General features: G+C 41.9%; 1 protein-coding gene across 1 annotated transcript in view; it reads right to left on the bottom strand.

Moving 5' to 3' along the window:
- LOC141116658 (NACHT, LRR and PYD domains-containing protein 3-like) overlaps window positions 1-16,491 on the bottom strand; it is a 502,014-nt gene that overhangs the window by 64,522 nt on the left and 421,001 nt on the right. The window contains exon 9 of the mRNA XM_073609051.1: window positions 8,331-8,495. Coding sequence (XP_073465152.1) covers window positions 8,331-8,495 — 165 coding nt within the window. The remainder of the gene's footprint in view (window positions 1-8,330; window positions 8,496-16,491) is intronic.

Below are 16,491 nucleotides of genomic sequence, written 5' to 3' on the forward strand. Positions count from 1 at the left end.
CATGAAGAGTAACAAAGTTATCTCATAAAATTACAAATATCAAGAGAAAGTTCATAAATGTGTAAAAGCAGATTTCCTACAAACCATTCACCACTACTTCCATCTCCAATCACCATACAGTGACTTGTGTAGTAAGACCCCTTTCACACTGCAGAGCCAATAAAACAGCCCTAAATCGCTGGTCATTTTTGCGGTGCTTTAGCTGCGCTTTTCGTGTCCTAGTGGGCCGGTGACAACGGGACCTTAAAGTGGAGCTCCACCCATATTTTAAAGTAATTTCCCTCCAAATCCGCTGTGTGTGCTGATAAAGAATTGGCATATTTTCTCCTTAAACTCACTTTTATATACTGTATAGTAGACGGCACTTCCTGTCCTCGGCCGCGGCCCAGCATTTCCTCCTCTCTCTGCAATGCCTCCTGGGAGATATTTGTCATCAATCCCAGGAGACAATAGGCATCGCTGGGCCGTAGCATCGCTTTTGTTGCCATGGTTACCAAAGCTTCTAATACACAGTGATGGGCGGTGGGGGAGGTGGCTGGAGCATCTCAGCTCTGATTACATACAGAGCCCGGGGGAGGGGACAGACACACCATGTACTGATTTATAATAGAGGAATATGATGGGGCAGTTTTAAGGGGCAATTCTGATGGGGCAGTTTTGATGAGGGCAATATGATGGAGCAGTTTTGATGGTGGCAATATGATGGGGCAGTTTTAATGGGGCAGTTTTGATGGGGGCAGTTTTGATGGGGCAGTCTTGATGATGGCAATATGAAGGGGTAGTTTTGGTGGGGCGATTCTGATGGGGCAGTTTTGATGTGGGCAATTCTGATGGGGGCAGTTTTGATAGGGATAATATAATGGGGCAGTTTTGATGGTGGCAATATGATGGAGCAGTTTTGATGGGGGCAATTCTCATGGGGTTAATATGATGGGGGTAATATAATGGGGCAGTTTTGATGGGGGTAATATAATGGGGCAGTCTTGATGATGGCAATATGATGGGGTAGTTTTGGTGGGGCGATTCTGATGGGGCAGTTTTGATGTGGGCAATTCTGATGGGGGCAGTTTTGATAGGGATAATATAATGGGGCAGTTTTGATGGTGGCAATATGATGGAGCAGTTTTGATGGGGTAGTTTTGATGGGGGCAATTCTCATGGGGTTAATATGATGGGGAAGTTTTGATGGGGAAGTTTTGATGGGGCAATTCTGATGAGGGCAATTTTGATGGGGCAGTTTCGATGGTGGCAATATGATGGGGCAGTTTTGATGGGGCAGTTATGATGGGGCAATTCTGATGGTGGCAATATGATGGGGGAAGTTTTGATGGGGCAATTCTGATGGGGCAATTTTGATGGGGCAGTTTTGATAGTGGCAATATGATGGGGCAGTTTTGATGGGGTATTTCTGATGGGGGCAATTTTGATGGGGCAATATGATGGGGCAGTTTTGATGGGGCAGTTTTGATGGTGGCAATATCATGGGGCAGTTTTGATGGGGCAATTCTGATGGGGCAATTTTGATGGGGGAAGTTTTGATGGGAGCAGTTTTGATGGGGCAGTTTTTATGGGGCAATTCTGATGGGGGCAATTTTGATGGGGCAGTCTTGATGATGGCAATATGATGGGGTAGTTTTGGTTGGGCAATTCTGATGGGGCAGTTTTGATGGGGCAATTCTGATAGGGGCAATTTTGATGGGGGCAATTTTGATAGTGGCAATATGATGGGGCAGTTTTGATGGGGACAGTTTTGATGGGGGCAATATGATAGGGCAGTTTTGATGGGGCAGTTTTGATGGGGCAATTCTGATGGTGGCAATATGATGGGGCAGTTTTGATGGGGCAATTCTGATGGGGGCAATTTTGATGGGGCAGTCTTGATGATGGCAATATGATGGGGTAGTTTTGGTGGGGCAATTCTGATGGGGCAGTTTTGATGTGGGCAATTCTGATGGGGGCAGTTTTGATGGGGCAATATAATGGGGCAGTTTTGATGGTGGCAATATGATGGAGCAGTTTTGATGGAGGCAGTTTTGATGGGGCAATTTTGATGGGGTAGTTTTGATGGGGGCAATATGATGGGGCAGTTTTTATGGGGCAATTCTGATGGTGTCAATATGATGGGGCAGTTTTGATGGGGGAAGTTTTGATGGTTCAATTCTGATGGGGGCAATCTTGATGGGGCAGTTTTGATGGTGGCAATATGATGGGGCAGTTTTGACGGGGACATTCTGATGGGGTCAATTTTGATAGGGCAGTTTTGATGGGGCAATATGATGGGGCAGTTTTGATGGGGCAATTCTGATGGTGGCAATATGATGGGGGAAGTTTTGATGGGGCAATTTTGATGGGGCAGTTTTGATGGTGGCAATATGATGGGGCTGTTTTGATGGGGGCAGTTTTGATGGGGAAAATTTTGATGGGGGCAGTTTTGATGGGGGCAGTTTTGATGGGGCAGTTTTGATGGGGCAATTCTGATGGTGGCAATATGATGGGCAGTTTTGATGGGGCAATTCTGTTGGGGGCAATTTTGATGGGGCAGTTTTGATGGTGGCAATATGATGGGGCAGTTTTGATGGGGGCATGTGATGGGTGTTATGATATGCTTTGCTGGGGGCAATGTGATGCGATTTGTGGGGGGTGTTGTGATGCGAATTGCGGGGAGTGATGTAATGCCATTTGCGGGGGATGTTGTGAAGCAATTTGCAGGGGGCTATGTGATGCGATTTGCGGGGGGTGTTGTGATGTGATTTGCAGGGAGCGATGTGATGCCATTTGTGGGGGTGTTGTGATTCGATTTGTGGGGGGCTATGTGATGCGATTTGTGGGGGTGTTGTGATACGATTTGTGGGGGGCTATGTGATGCGATTTGTGGGGGTGTTGTGATGCAATTTTCGAGGGGTGTTGTGATGCGATTTAGGGGAGCTGTATGATGTGATTTGCTGGGGGCAATGTGATTCGATTTTTTCGGGGGGTGTTGTGATACAATTTGCAGGGAGCGATGTGAAGCCATTTGTGGGGGGTGTTGTGATGCGATTTGTGGGGGGCTATGTGATGCGATTTGTGAGGGTGTTGTGATGCAATTTGCGGGGGGTGTTGTGATGTGATTTGTAGGGAGCTGTATGATGTGATTTGCGGGGGCTATGTGATGCGATTTGCGGGGGTGTTGTGATGCGATTTTCAGGGGGTGTTGTGATGCAATTTTCTCAGGACGATGTGATGTCATAGAAATTCATCTTTACTTGCTCTACGCCATTTGCAGGTAGGCAATGCAAGAAATAATGCAATTGTAATTTATTTACTTATTCCTGGAGGGAGGAGGGGAGGAGAGGTTTGCATAGCTAAGGGGCAGTAACTTCCTCTGACACTGCCGTAGCTATGGAAACCTGACCTGAAACCTATCACGCTGCTTGTGCTGCACTGAGCATGTGCGAGATCTACAAGGATGAGATCCAGGAAGAAATACAGTCTGGCTTCAGATGCCCACACTTAAGATGGCCACGGCCTGCTGGAAGTTTATAAAATAACAAACTAATGCTATAATCTAACAAAACGGACCTTAGTTTACAGACTAACTTTACTAGAATACATTAAGCTTGTGTATTATAGGGCAACTTCAATCAACCTCCCCCACACCGGTGAGCAAACAGGTCACTTACCAAAAGGTTTGTCCCCACAAGGCCCAGACACGCTTGTTTATATCCTTCCAGCAGCGCCACTCCGCTCAAGCCGGCTTCCGATGAGAACAGACTGTGCCACGGAATGTCAGACCTCCAGGTAGTATCTCCAATATCACCCGAGGTATCCAGACAATGGCCACAATCACATTACATAGAAAAGAAAAAGCCTCCATAGTGCATAATCCTTAAATATATATAGAATCACAGATTGTACACTTCCATCATATACACGAGTATACACAGAACTCAGAGCACACACCGCTCCGGACTGCAGCCGTGTATGATGGAGTCCAGGCAGAGACATGGAGGATTTTTATCTTCTATGTAATGTGATTGTGGCCATTGTCTGGACACCTCGGGTGATATTGTATTTTTGCACATTATATGTTATAAAGATTGAAGTCACTGTGAATTTTTATTATTGATCAGTATTGGTGGAGTTATCACATCTACATTAGAAGTGTTGGTATTCGGACACATTGTAGGTTGCAGATTTCTCATTTGTCTCATCACACATTTTATCACTAAGTGTAGGGCTCTATACATAGAATTATATTATACTATTTGTACTTCTATATCAGACTTCCTGCTGGCGGCTGGTTTTCATTCATTCGATTTGCACAAAGTTGTTCATGTTTTTTAGTGCAGATATTAAATGTTTTATATTTTTATATCCAGCTTTAGAGAACTGTCTGATATTGGTGATATATAAAGACAACCAGGAGATGAAATATATCTCCATTATTAGGTTTATGTAGTTTAGACATACACTATATTACCAAAAGTATTGTGACGCCTGCCTTTACAAGCACATGAACTTTAATGGCATCTCAGTCTTAATCCTCGTACACACGATCAGATTTTTGGATGACCATTCGTCCATTTTTTTGTGGCATGCTAGTCTCATATCGAAAGTGAAGAGGTTACTCTCCATATGAAAATTCCCTTCTGACAGAATACAACTTCAGAAGTGACGTGATGTGTTGAATAGTTTTGTATGTATTCTTTTGTTTCTTAGCAGGCATAGTCTTTATTTTGGATTAAACAAAAATCAGATGCTGAGTTCATGTACGATAAAAATTTTATAGCCTGCACATCCAGCTTTTGTCAGACGAAAAATCGGAATTGTCTGTCAAAAGCACCATACTAACGATCATGTTGGATTAGAAGGCCTGGCTTGCAGTCTCCACTCTAAATAATACCAAAGATGTTCTATTGGGTTGAGGTCAGGTCTCTGTGCAGGCCAGTCAAGTTCCTCCACCCCAAACTCACTCATCTATGTCTTTATGGACCTTGCTTTGTGCACTGGCAAATCATTTGGTGGAGGGGCGATTATGGTGTGGGGGGGTATTATGGAGTGGGAGGAGGGGGGATTATGGTGTGGGGGTGTTTTTCAGGGGTTGGATTTGGCCTCTTAATTCCAGTGAAGGGAACTCTTAAGGCATCAGCATACCAAGACATTTTTAATTCTCTCAACTTTGTGGGAACAGTTTGGGGATGGCTCCTTCCTGTTCCAAAATGACTGTGTACCAGTGCACAAAGCAAGGTCCATAAAAACATGGATGAGCGAGTTTGGGGTGGAGGAACTTGACTGGCCTGCACAGAGTCCTGACCTCAACCCGATAGGACACCTTTGGGATGAATTAGAGCAGAGTCTGCGAGCCAGGCCTTCTCATCCAACATTAGTGCCTGACCTCAAAAATGTGCTTCTGGAAGAATGGTCAAACATTCCCATAGACACACTCCTAAACCTTGTGGACAGCATTCCCAGAAGAAATAAAGCTGTTATAGCTGAAAAGGGTGGGCCAACTCCATATTGAACCCTACAGACTAAGACTGGGATGCCATTAAAGTTCATGTGTGTGTAAAGGCAGGTGTCCCAATACTTTTGGTAATCTAGTGTAATAGTCCAGTATTGGATATTTAGGCTCCATGCACACTGGCTTGATACATTGCTGCTACTATAGGAGTTTTGTATTCTGCCTGTAGAAGCAGCTCCATGTTCCAAGACATATTTTGAGCTCAATGTTTAGAGGCAGGAAAAAAAAACCTTCTGGTTCATGTTTCTGATTGGAGCTTTCTGGCAGAAAAAATGCAAAACTCTCCTAAACTCGTCTAAACTTTGTACAATAAAATATCTATATGAAAGTGTTTTCTGCCAAGGGAACTGACATTTTTTAAGCCCAGTGTGCATGGAGCCTTATGGAGTCTAAAGATGGAAAGTATCAATAAATAATTAAAGAGATAAAAATGGCGCTGCCCTCTAAATAACTAAATAATAAACTAAGGTCTAAGTGGGGCCAAGATATATGGAAATTGTATCACTACTATTAATGTACAGAATAAACAATCTGTATATCAAGACAATTAAGATATTGAACCTGTAATACAAGTATGATACTTCTGCATATAACGTAATACCGGGAATGCAAAGCCGGTGTATGAAAATTAAGAAAAACAAAAAAATTTTTTTGAAAAAATATTATAAAAAATACACCAATAGTGCAAAAATATTGGGACAAAATGGCGTCTCCCTTGCTGAAAATTTTTTGAAAATGTGAAAAATATGTGAAAAATATTATCACTGCTATGTTAATGAAGCTCCCATAAAACTAAGTGATACAAAATATAAGTGAAAAAATCCTCAAAATTATTGTGACATAGAGCCCTATGGTGAGTTCAAAGTGACGAGCTCCTTGTTGTGTGTCTTATACTATATATTCTCCATGCGTACCCAGCATAAAAAAACACAATCCCAGATTTCTCATTGACAAAATATGAAAACAAATATTATAGAAATAAAAGCTGGTGTAAATAAATTTCTAACGAATAAGTGATTAATTCTGTGCAAACAATAATTGAATAAGTTCAATATTTTTTCACTCCTTGGGAATTACTATCCGTGACTTCTGTGCTTGTAGTTCAGAATGGTGACTTGAGGTGCTCAGCCCCCCAGTGCTCCCCCACTCACCAGAGTTGATCACCCCTGCAGGGGTACCGAGCGATAAAGTGGGTGCTCTTGGGGTAGTTGTTGTTCTCTCCTCTTGAATTGCTGTTACTTGATTCAATGCGATCCTTGATAAGTAATCCTGGTTAAGCTGTGTGCTTCAGCCTGACATAATCACTCCATGCCTCCTTAGCTGTAAAACTCTCCGGGATAACCAGAACCAGGAGAAAAACAAAGAGGCTGCCTTCGTGAAGTATGTCAAATAAGTTTTATTAGATAAACTTTAATCCAGTCCAATACTGATGGTAGATGATAACAAACTAAACAGAAAATTAAACCGGAACCGCTGTATGCAAGGATAGGACCAAACACAAGCTGTAAGCGTGCGTTCCACCAGGTGGAACGCACGCTTACAGCTTGTGTTTGGTCCTATCCTTGCATACAGCGGTTCCGGTTTAATTTTCTGTTTAGTTTGTTATCATCTACCATCAGTATTGGACTGGATTAAAGTTTATCTAATAAAACTTATTTGACATACTTCACGAAGGCAGCCTCTTTGTTTTTCTCCTGGTTCTGGTTATCCCGGAGAGTTTTACAGCTAAGGAGGCATGGAGTGATTATGTCAGGCTGAAGCACACAGCTTAACCAGGATTACTTATCAAGGATCGCATTGAATCAAGTAACAGCAATTCAAGAGGAGAGAACAACAACTACCCCAAGAGCACCCACTTTATCGCTCGGTACCCCTGCAGGGGTGATCAACTCTGGTGAGTGGGGGAGCACTGGGGGGCTGAGCACCTCAAGTCACCATTCTGAACTACAAGCACAGAAGTCACGGATAGTAATTCCCAAGGAGTGAAAAAATATTGAACTTATTCAATTATTGTTTGCACAGAATTAATCACTTATTCGTTAGAAATTTATTTACACCAGCTTTCATTTCTATAATATTTGTTTTCATATTTTGTCAATGAGAAATCTGGGATTGTGTTTTTTTATGCTGGGTACGCATGGAGAATATATAGTATAAGACACACAACAAGGAGCTCGTCACTTTGAACTCACCATAGGGCTCTATGTCACAATAATTTTGAGGATTTTTTCACTTATATTTTGTATCACTTAGTTTTATGGGAGCTTCATTAACATAGCAGTGATAATATTTTTCACATATTTTTCACATTTTCAAAAAATTTTCAGCAAGGGAGACGCCATTTTGTCCCAATATTTTTGCACTATTGGTGTATTTTTTATAATATTTTTTCAAAAAAATTTTTTTGTTTTTCTTAATTTTCATACACCGGCTTTGCATTCCCGGTATTACGTTATATGCAGAAGTATCATACTTGTATTACAGGTTCAATATCTTAATTGTCTTGATATACAGATTGTTTATTCTGTACATTAATAGTAGTGATACAATTTCCATATATCTTGGCCCCACTTAGACCTTAGTTTATTATTTAGTTATTTAGAGGGCAGCGCCATTTTTATCTCTTTAATTATTTATTGATTCCTTAATTAGACCCTTAAGGGCACTAATTTGAGATAGGCAGCAGCCTTTTGTCTGTCCTGAGCGCGGATTTTTACATATAAATAAAGATGGAAAGTGATGACATTTTCATATTTCTATATTATTTATGTGGTTTAGATATAAAACTGTCCCAGAATATTATTGTCTCAGTCAGTCCTGTTATACTCACCGTAATTCCTCTATCTGGCTTGTTGTCAGAGCTTCCATCAGATCCCTGAATTGAGGACCCTCCAGATTGTTCCTAGACAGGTCCAGTGTCCTCAGTGTCTGGTTATTTCTTATTCCAGATGCCAGGTGGGGGCAGGAACTGTCTGTCAGGTGATTATTCTCCAATCTGTAGAAGAAGAGAAGAATGTTACCAGAAGAAAATGAATTTCTCCCCCAGGAATGAATGTAACTATTCTCTACATGAATGGAACTCATTTCTCTTTATTGGAATCATTAATATGAGATCACTTTATAAAAGACGATCGATCATCTACACTATTGGAGGATTTCTCTTTTTGTGGACCCCAATTACTAAATGTGACATGAGAAGTGGATGAGGTGGTGTGATCCATTCATTATTCCTGTATGGGGATTGGACCATACACACTCACACTGACCTCTAGGCTTTCACCTCCAACCTTCTGCTAAGTCTTGGATTCAGTTGTGGGGATTCACTTTGATGGTCACAGAAGTCTCACTCATGTTGTGGAAACTTCATTGACTAAAAGTGACACCATTGTACTTTGGGATTTCCTTAGAACATCATGGTGGAGGATTTGATCTTATGGTGTGGAGAAGATTTTATTATTACCATTCTTTATTTGGAACTTTTTTGAAAATGTTGTACTAATATTGCTGCACTAGTTTTATATCTGCTGATTATAAATTCTCTTCATTAGTTATCAGTGAAATAGTCTCCATACCATTGTTATATATACACTTATAGGGAGTTTTGTGATGAGGAGTCTCACTTTTATTGTTATATTGTCACATTTATATTGTGTGAATGTTATATACTAGTGCTGCAGTCTTCATATTATACTAGATGTGATAATTCCACCAATAGGGATCAGATATAACAATTCCATTCACTACAAAAATACTTTCATACATGTGAGGAAGGGCAGATCTCCTGCAATCTATTCACAGATACTTCAATCTATATAACATATAATGTACAAAAATACATAAACATGAAGAGCAACAAAGTTATCTTATAAAATTACAAATATCAAGAGAAATTTCATAAATGTGTAAAAGTGGATTTCCTACAAGCCATTCACCACTACTTCCATCTCCAATCACCATACAGTGACTTGTGTAGTAAGACCCCTTTCACACTGAAGAGCCGATAAAACAGCCCTAAATCGCTGGTCATTTTTGCGGTGTTTTAGCTGCGCTTTTCGTGCGCTAGTGGGCCGGTGACAACGGGACCTTAAAGTGGAGCTCCACCCATATTTTAAAGTAATTTCCCTCCAAATCCGCTGTGTGTGCTGATAAAGAATTGGCCTATTTTTCCCTTAAACTCACTTTTATATACTGTATAGTAGTCGGCACTTCCTGTCCTCGGCCGCGGCCCAGCATTTCCTCCCCTCTCTGCAATGCCTCCTGGGAGATATTTGTCATCAATCCCAGGAGACAATAGGCATCGCTGGGCCGTAGCATCGCTTTTGTTGCCATGGTTACCAAAGCTTCTCATACACAGTGATGGGCGGTGGGGGAGGTGGCTGGAGCATCTCAGCTCTGATTACATACAGAGCCCGGGGGAGGGGACAGACACACCATGTACTGATTTATAATAGAGGAATATGATGGGGCAGTTTTAAGGGGGCAATTCTGATGGGGCAATTCTGATGGGGCAGTTTTAATGAGGGCAATATGATGGAGCAGTTTTGATGGTGGCAATATGATGGGGAAGTTTTGATGGGGCTGTTCTGATTGAAGCAATTTTGATGGGGCAGTTTTGATGGTGGCAATATGATGGGGCAGTTTTGATGGGGCAGTTTTGATGGGGCAGTCTTGATGATGGCAATATGATGGGGTAGTTTTGGTGGGGCGATTCTGATGGGGGCAGTTTTGATAGGGGTAATATAATGGGGCAGTTTTGATGGTGGCAATATGATGGGGCAGTTTTGATGGGGACAGTTTTGATGGGGTATTTCTGATGGGGGCAGTTTTGATGGGGCAATATGATGGGGCAGTTTTGATGGGGCAATTCTGATGGTGGCAATATGATGGGGCAGTTTTGATGGGGCAATTCTGATGGGGGCAATTTTGATGGGGCAGTTTTGATGGTGGCAATATCATGGGGCAGTTTTGATGGGGCAATTTTGATGGGGGCAGTTTTGATGGGGCAGTTTTTATGGGGCAATTCTGATGGGGGCAATTTTGATGGGGGCAATTTTGATGGGGCAGTCTTGATGATGGCAATATGATGGGGTAGTTTTGGTGGGGCAATTCTGATGGGGCAGGTTTGATGGGGCAATTCTGATGGGGGCAATATGATAGTGCAGTTTTGATGGGGACAGTTTTGATAGGGGCAATATGATGGGGCAGTTTTGATGGGGGCAATTTTGATGGTGGCAATATGATAGGGCAGTTTTGATGGGGACAGTTTTGATGGGGGCAATATGATGGGGCAGTTTTGATGGGGCAGTTTTGATGGGGCAATTCTGATGGTGGCAATATGATGGGGCAGTTTTGATGGGGCAATTCTGATGGGGACAATTTTGATGGGGCAGTCTTGATGATGGCAATATGATGGGGTAGTTTTGGTGGGGCAATTCTGATGGGGCAATTTTGATGTGGGCAATTCTGATGGAGGCAGTTTTGATGGGGCAATATAATGGGGCAGTTTTAATGGTGGCAATATGATGGAGCAGTTTTGATGGAGGCAGTTTTGATGGGGCAATTTTGATGGGGTAGTTTTGATGGGGGCAATATGATGGGGCAGTTTTTATGGGGCAATTCTGATGGTGTCAATATGATGGTGCAGTTTTGATGGGGGAAGTTTTGATGGTTCAATTCTGATGGGGGCAATTTTGATGGGGCAGTTTTGATGGTGGCAATATGATGGGGCAGTTTTAATGGGGACATTCTGTTGGGGTCAATTTTGATAGGGCAGTTTTGATGGGGCAATATGATGGGGCAGTTTTGATGGGGCAATTCTGATGGTGGCAATATGATGGGGGAAGTTTTAATGGGGCAATTCTGATGGGGCAATTTTGATGGGGCAGTTTTGATGGTGGCAATATGATGGGGCTGTTTTGATGGGGGCAGTTTTGATGGGGAAAATTTTGATGGGGGGCAGTTTTGATGGGGGCAGTTTTGATGGGGCAGTTTTGCTGGGGCAATTCTGATGGTGGCAATATGATGGGCAGTTTTGATGGGGCAATTCTGTTGGGGGCAATTTTGATGGGGCAGTTTTGATGGTGGCAATATGATGGGGCAGTTTTGATGGGGGCATGTGATGGGTGTTATGATATGCTTTGCTGGGGGCAATGTGATGTGATTTGTGGGGAGTGTTGTGATGCGAATTGCGGGGAGTGATGTAATGCCATTTGCGGGGGATGTTGTGAAGCAATTTGCAGGGGGCTATGTGATGTGATTTGCGGGGGGTGTTGTGATGTGATTTGCAGGGAGCGATGTGATGCCATTTGTGGGGGTGTTGTGATACGATTTGTGGGGGGCTATGTGATGCGATTTGTGGGGGTGTTGTGATGCAATTTTCAGGGGGTGTTGTGATGCGATTTAGGGGAGCTGTATGATGTGATTTGCTGGGGGCAATGTGATTCGATTTTTTCGGGGGGTGTTGTGATACAATTTGCAGGGAGCGATGTGAAGCCATTTGTGGGGGGTGTTGTGATGTGATTTGCAGGGGGTGTTGTGATGCGATTTGCGGGGGTGTTGTGATGCGATTTGCGGGGGTTGTTGTGATGCAATTTTCTCAGGACGATGTGATGTCATAGAAATTCATCTTTACTTGCTCTACGCCATTTGCAGGTAGGCAATGTAAGAAATAATGCAATTGTAATTTATTTCCTTATTCCTGGAGGGAGGAGGGGACGAGAGGTTTGCATAGCTAAGGGGCAGCAACTTCCTCTGACACTGCCGTAGCTATGGAAACCTGACCTGAAACCTATCACGCTGCTTGTGCTGCACTGAGCATGTGCGAGATCTACAAGGATGAGATCCAGGAAGAAATACAGTCTGGCTTCAGATGCCCACACTTAAGATGGCCACGGCCTGCTGGAAGTTTATAAAATAACAAACTAATGCTATAATCTAACAAAACGGACCTTAGTTTACAGACTAACTTTACTAGAATACATTAAGCTTGTGTATTATAGGGGTATTTTTATTTAAAATGTATACATTCGGCCGGAACACAGCTTTAAAAAAGAAAAAAGACCAGTTTTGCGGCGCGTTCAAAGTGCTTGGAAGTGCTGCCCATTCATTTCAATGGGTAGGGGCGTTTTGGGAACGCTATTTATAATTCTCATAACCCGCCCCAAAGATGGTGCTTGCAGGACTTTTTCTAATGTCCCACAAGCACACCGCCCGAGTGTGAAAGAACTCATACAAATAAATGGGAGGCAGTTTTCAGGCGCTATTTCTAGTGCTAAAATGTCTGAAAACTGCCTCAGTGTGAAGGGGGTCTAACAGAAATACCAGAGATTCATCCGGATGGATTAAATCAATGCTGATCAACTTCCACCTCTTTGCAGCAACTTCAATCAACCTCCCCCACACCGGTGAGCAAACAGGTCACTTACCAAAAGGTTTGTCCCCACAAGGCCCAGACACGCTTGTTTATATCCTTCCAGCAGCGCCACTCCGCTCAAGCCGGCTTCCGATGAGAACAGACTGTGCCACGGAATGTCAGACCTCCAGGTAGTATCTCCAATATCACCCGAGGTATCCAGACAATGGCCGCAATCACATTACATAGAAAAGAAAAAGCCTCCATAGTACATAATCCTTAAATATATATAGAATCACAGATTGTACACTTCCATCATATACACGAGTATACACAGAACTCAGAGCACACACCGCTCCGGACTGCAGCCGTGTATGATGGAGTCCAGGCAGTGACATGGAGGCTTTTTCTTTTCTATGTAATGTGATTGCGGCCATTGTCTGGATACCTCGCATGATATTGTATTTTTGCACATTATATGTTATACAGACTGAAGTAGCTGTGAATTTGTATTATTGATCAGTATTGGTGGAGTTATCACATCTACATTAGAAGTGTTGGTATTCGGACACATTGTAGATTGCAGATTTCTCATTTGTCTCATCACACATTTTATCACTAAGTGTAGGGCTCTATACATAGAATTATATTATACTATTTGTACTTCTATATCAGACTTCCTGCTGGCGGCTGGTTTTCATTCATTAGATTTGCACAAAGTTGTTCATGTTTTTTAGCGCAGATATTAAAGGTTTTATATTTTTATATCCAGCTTTAGAGAACTGTCTGATATTGGTGATATATAAAGACAACCAGGAGATGAAATATATCTATATTATTATTAGGTTTATGTAGTTTAGACATACACTATATTACCAAAAGTATTGTGACACCTGCCCTTACAAGCACATGAACTTTAATGGCATCTCAGTCTTAATCCTCGTACACACGATCAGATTTTTGGATGACCGTTCGTCCATTTTTTTGTGGCATGCTAGTCTCATATCGAAAGTGAAGAGGTTACTCTCCATATGAAAATTCCCTTCTGACAGAATACAACTTCAGAAGTGACGTGATGTGTTGAATAGTTTTGTATGTATTCTTTCGTTTCTTAGCATGCATAGTCTTGCTCTCACAATTTATTTTGGATTAAACAAAAATCAGATGCTGAGTTCATGTACGATAAAAATTTTATAGCCTGCACATCCAGCTTTTGTCAGATGAAAAATCAGAATTGGCTGTCAAACGCACCATACTAACGATCATGTTAGATTAGAAGGCCTGGCTTGCAGTCTCCACTCTAAATAATACCAAAGATGTTCTATCGGGTTGAGGTCAGGTCTCTGTGCAGGCCAGTCAAGTTCCTCCACCCCAAACTCACTCATCAATGTCTTTATGGACCTTGCTTTGTGCACTGGCAAATCATTTGGTGGAGGGGCGATTATGGTGTGGGGGGGGTATTATGGAGTGGGGGGAGGGGGGATTATGGTGTGGGGGGAGGGGGGATTATGGTGTGGGGGGATTATGGTGTGGGGGGAGGGGGGATTATGGTGTGGGGGGTGTTTTTCAGGGCTTGGATTTGGCCTCTTAATTCCAGTGAAGGGAACTCTTAAGGCATCAGCATACCAAGACATTTTGGACAATTTCATTCTCTGAACTTTGTGGGAACAGTTTGGGGATGGCTCCTTCCTGTTCCAAAATGACTGTGTACTAGTGCACAAAGCAAGGTCCATAAAAACATGGATGAGCGAGTTTGGGGTGGAGGAACTTGACTGGCCTGCACACAGTCCTGACCTCAACCCGATAGGACACCTTTGGGATGAATTAGAACAGAGCCTACAAGCCAGACCTTCTCATCCAACATCAGTGCCTGACCTCACAAATGTGCTTCTGGAAGAATGGTTAAACATTCCCATAGACACACTCCTAAACCTTGTGGACAGCATTCCCAGAAGAAATTAAGCTGTTATAGCTGAAAAGGGTGGGCCAACTCCATATTGAACCCTACAGACTAAGACTGGGATGCCATTAAAGTTCATGTGTGTGTAAAGGCAGGTGTCCCAATACTTTTGGTAATCTAGTGTAATAGTCCAGTATTGGATATTTAGGCTCCATGCACACTGGCTTGATACATTGCTGCTACTATAGGAGTTTTGTATTCTGCCTGTAGAAGCAGCTCCATGTTCCAAGACATACTTTGAGCTCAATGTTTAGAGGCAGGAAAAAAAAAACCTTCTGGTTCATGTTTCTGATTGGAGCTTTCTGGCAGAAAAAATGCAAAACTCTCCTAAACTCGTCTAAACTTTGTACAATAAAATCTCTATATGAAAGTGTTTTTCTGCCAAGGGAACTGACATTTTTTAAGCCAGTGTGCATGGAGCCTTATGGAGTCTAAAGATGGAAAGTGATGACATTTTCATATTTCTATATTATTTATGTGGTTTAGATATAAAACTGTCCCAGAATATTATTGTCTCAGTCAGTCCTGTTATACTCACTGTAATTTCTCTATCCGGCTTGTTGTCAGAGCTTCCATCAGATCCCTGAATTGAGGACCCTCCAGATTGTTCCTAGACAGGTTCAGTGTCCTCAGTGTCTGGTTATTTCTTATTCCAGATGCCAGGTGGGGGCAGGAACTGTCTGTCAGGTGATTAGAGATCAATCTGTAAAAGAAGAGAAGAATGTTACCAGAAGAAAATGAATTTCTCCCCCAGGAATGAATGTAACTATTCTCTACATGAATGGAACTCATTTCTCTTTATTGGAATCATTAATATGAGATCACTTTATAAAAGACGATCGATCATCTACACTATTGGAGGATTTCTCTTTTTGTGGATCCCAATTACTAAATGTGACATGAGAAGTGGATGAGGTGGTGTGATCCATTCATTATTCCTGTATGGGGATTGGACCATACACACTCACACTGACCTCTAGGCTTTCACCTCCAACCTTCTGCTAAGTCTTGGATTCAGTTGTGGAGATTCACTTTGATGGTCACAGAAGTCTCACTCATGTTGTGGAAACTTCATTGACTAAAAGTGACACCATTGTACTTTGGGATTTCCTTAGAACATCATGGTGGAGGATTTGATCTTATGGTGTGGAGAAGATTTTATTATTACCGTTCTTTATTTGGAACTTTTTTGAAAATGTTGTACTAATATTGCTGCACTAATTTTATATCTGCTGATTATAAATTCTCTTCATTAGTTATCAGTGAAATAGTCTCCATACCATTGTTATATATACACTTATAGGGAGTTTTGTGATGAGGAGTCTCACTTTTATTGTTATATTGTCACATTTATATTGTGTGAATGTTATATACTAGTGCTGCAGTCTTCATATTATACTAGATGTGATAATTCCACCAATAGGGATCAGATATAACAATTCCATTCACTACAAAAATACTTTCATACATGTGAGGAAGGGCAGATCTCCTCCAATCTATTCACAGCTACTTCAATCTATATAACATATAATGTACAAAAATACATAAACATGAAGAGCAACAAAGTTATCTTATAAAATTACAAATATCAAGAGAAAGTTCATAAATGTGTAAAAGCAGATTTCCTACAAGCCATTCACCACTACTTCCATCTCCAATCACCATACAGTGACTTGTGTA

This window comes from Aquarana catesbeiana, linkage group LG13, assembly GCF_042186555.1.
Source record: "Aquarana catesbeiana isolate 2022-GZ linkage group LG13, ASM4218655v1, whole genome shotgun sequence".
Lineage (NCBI taxonomy): Eukaryota > Metazoa > Chordata > Amphibia > Anura > Ranidae > Aquarana > Aquarana catesbeiana.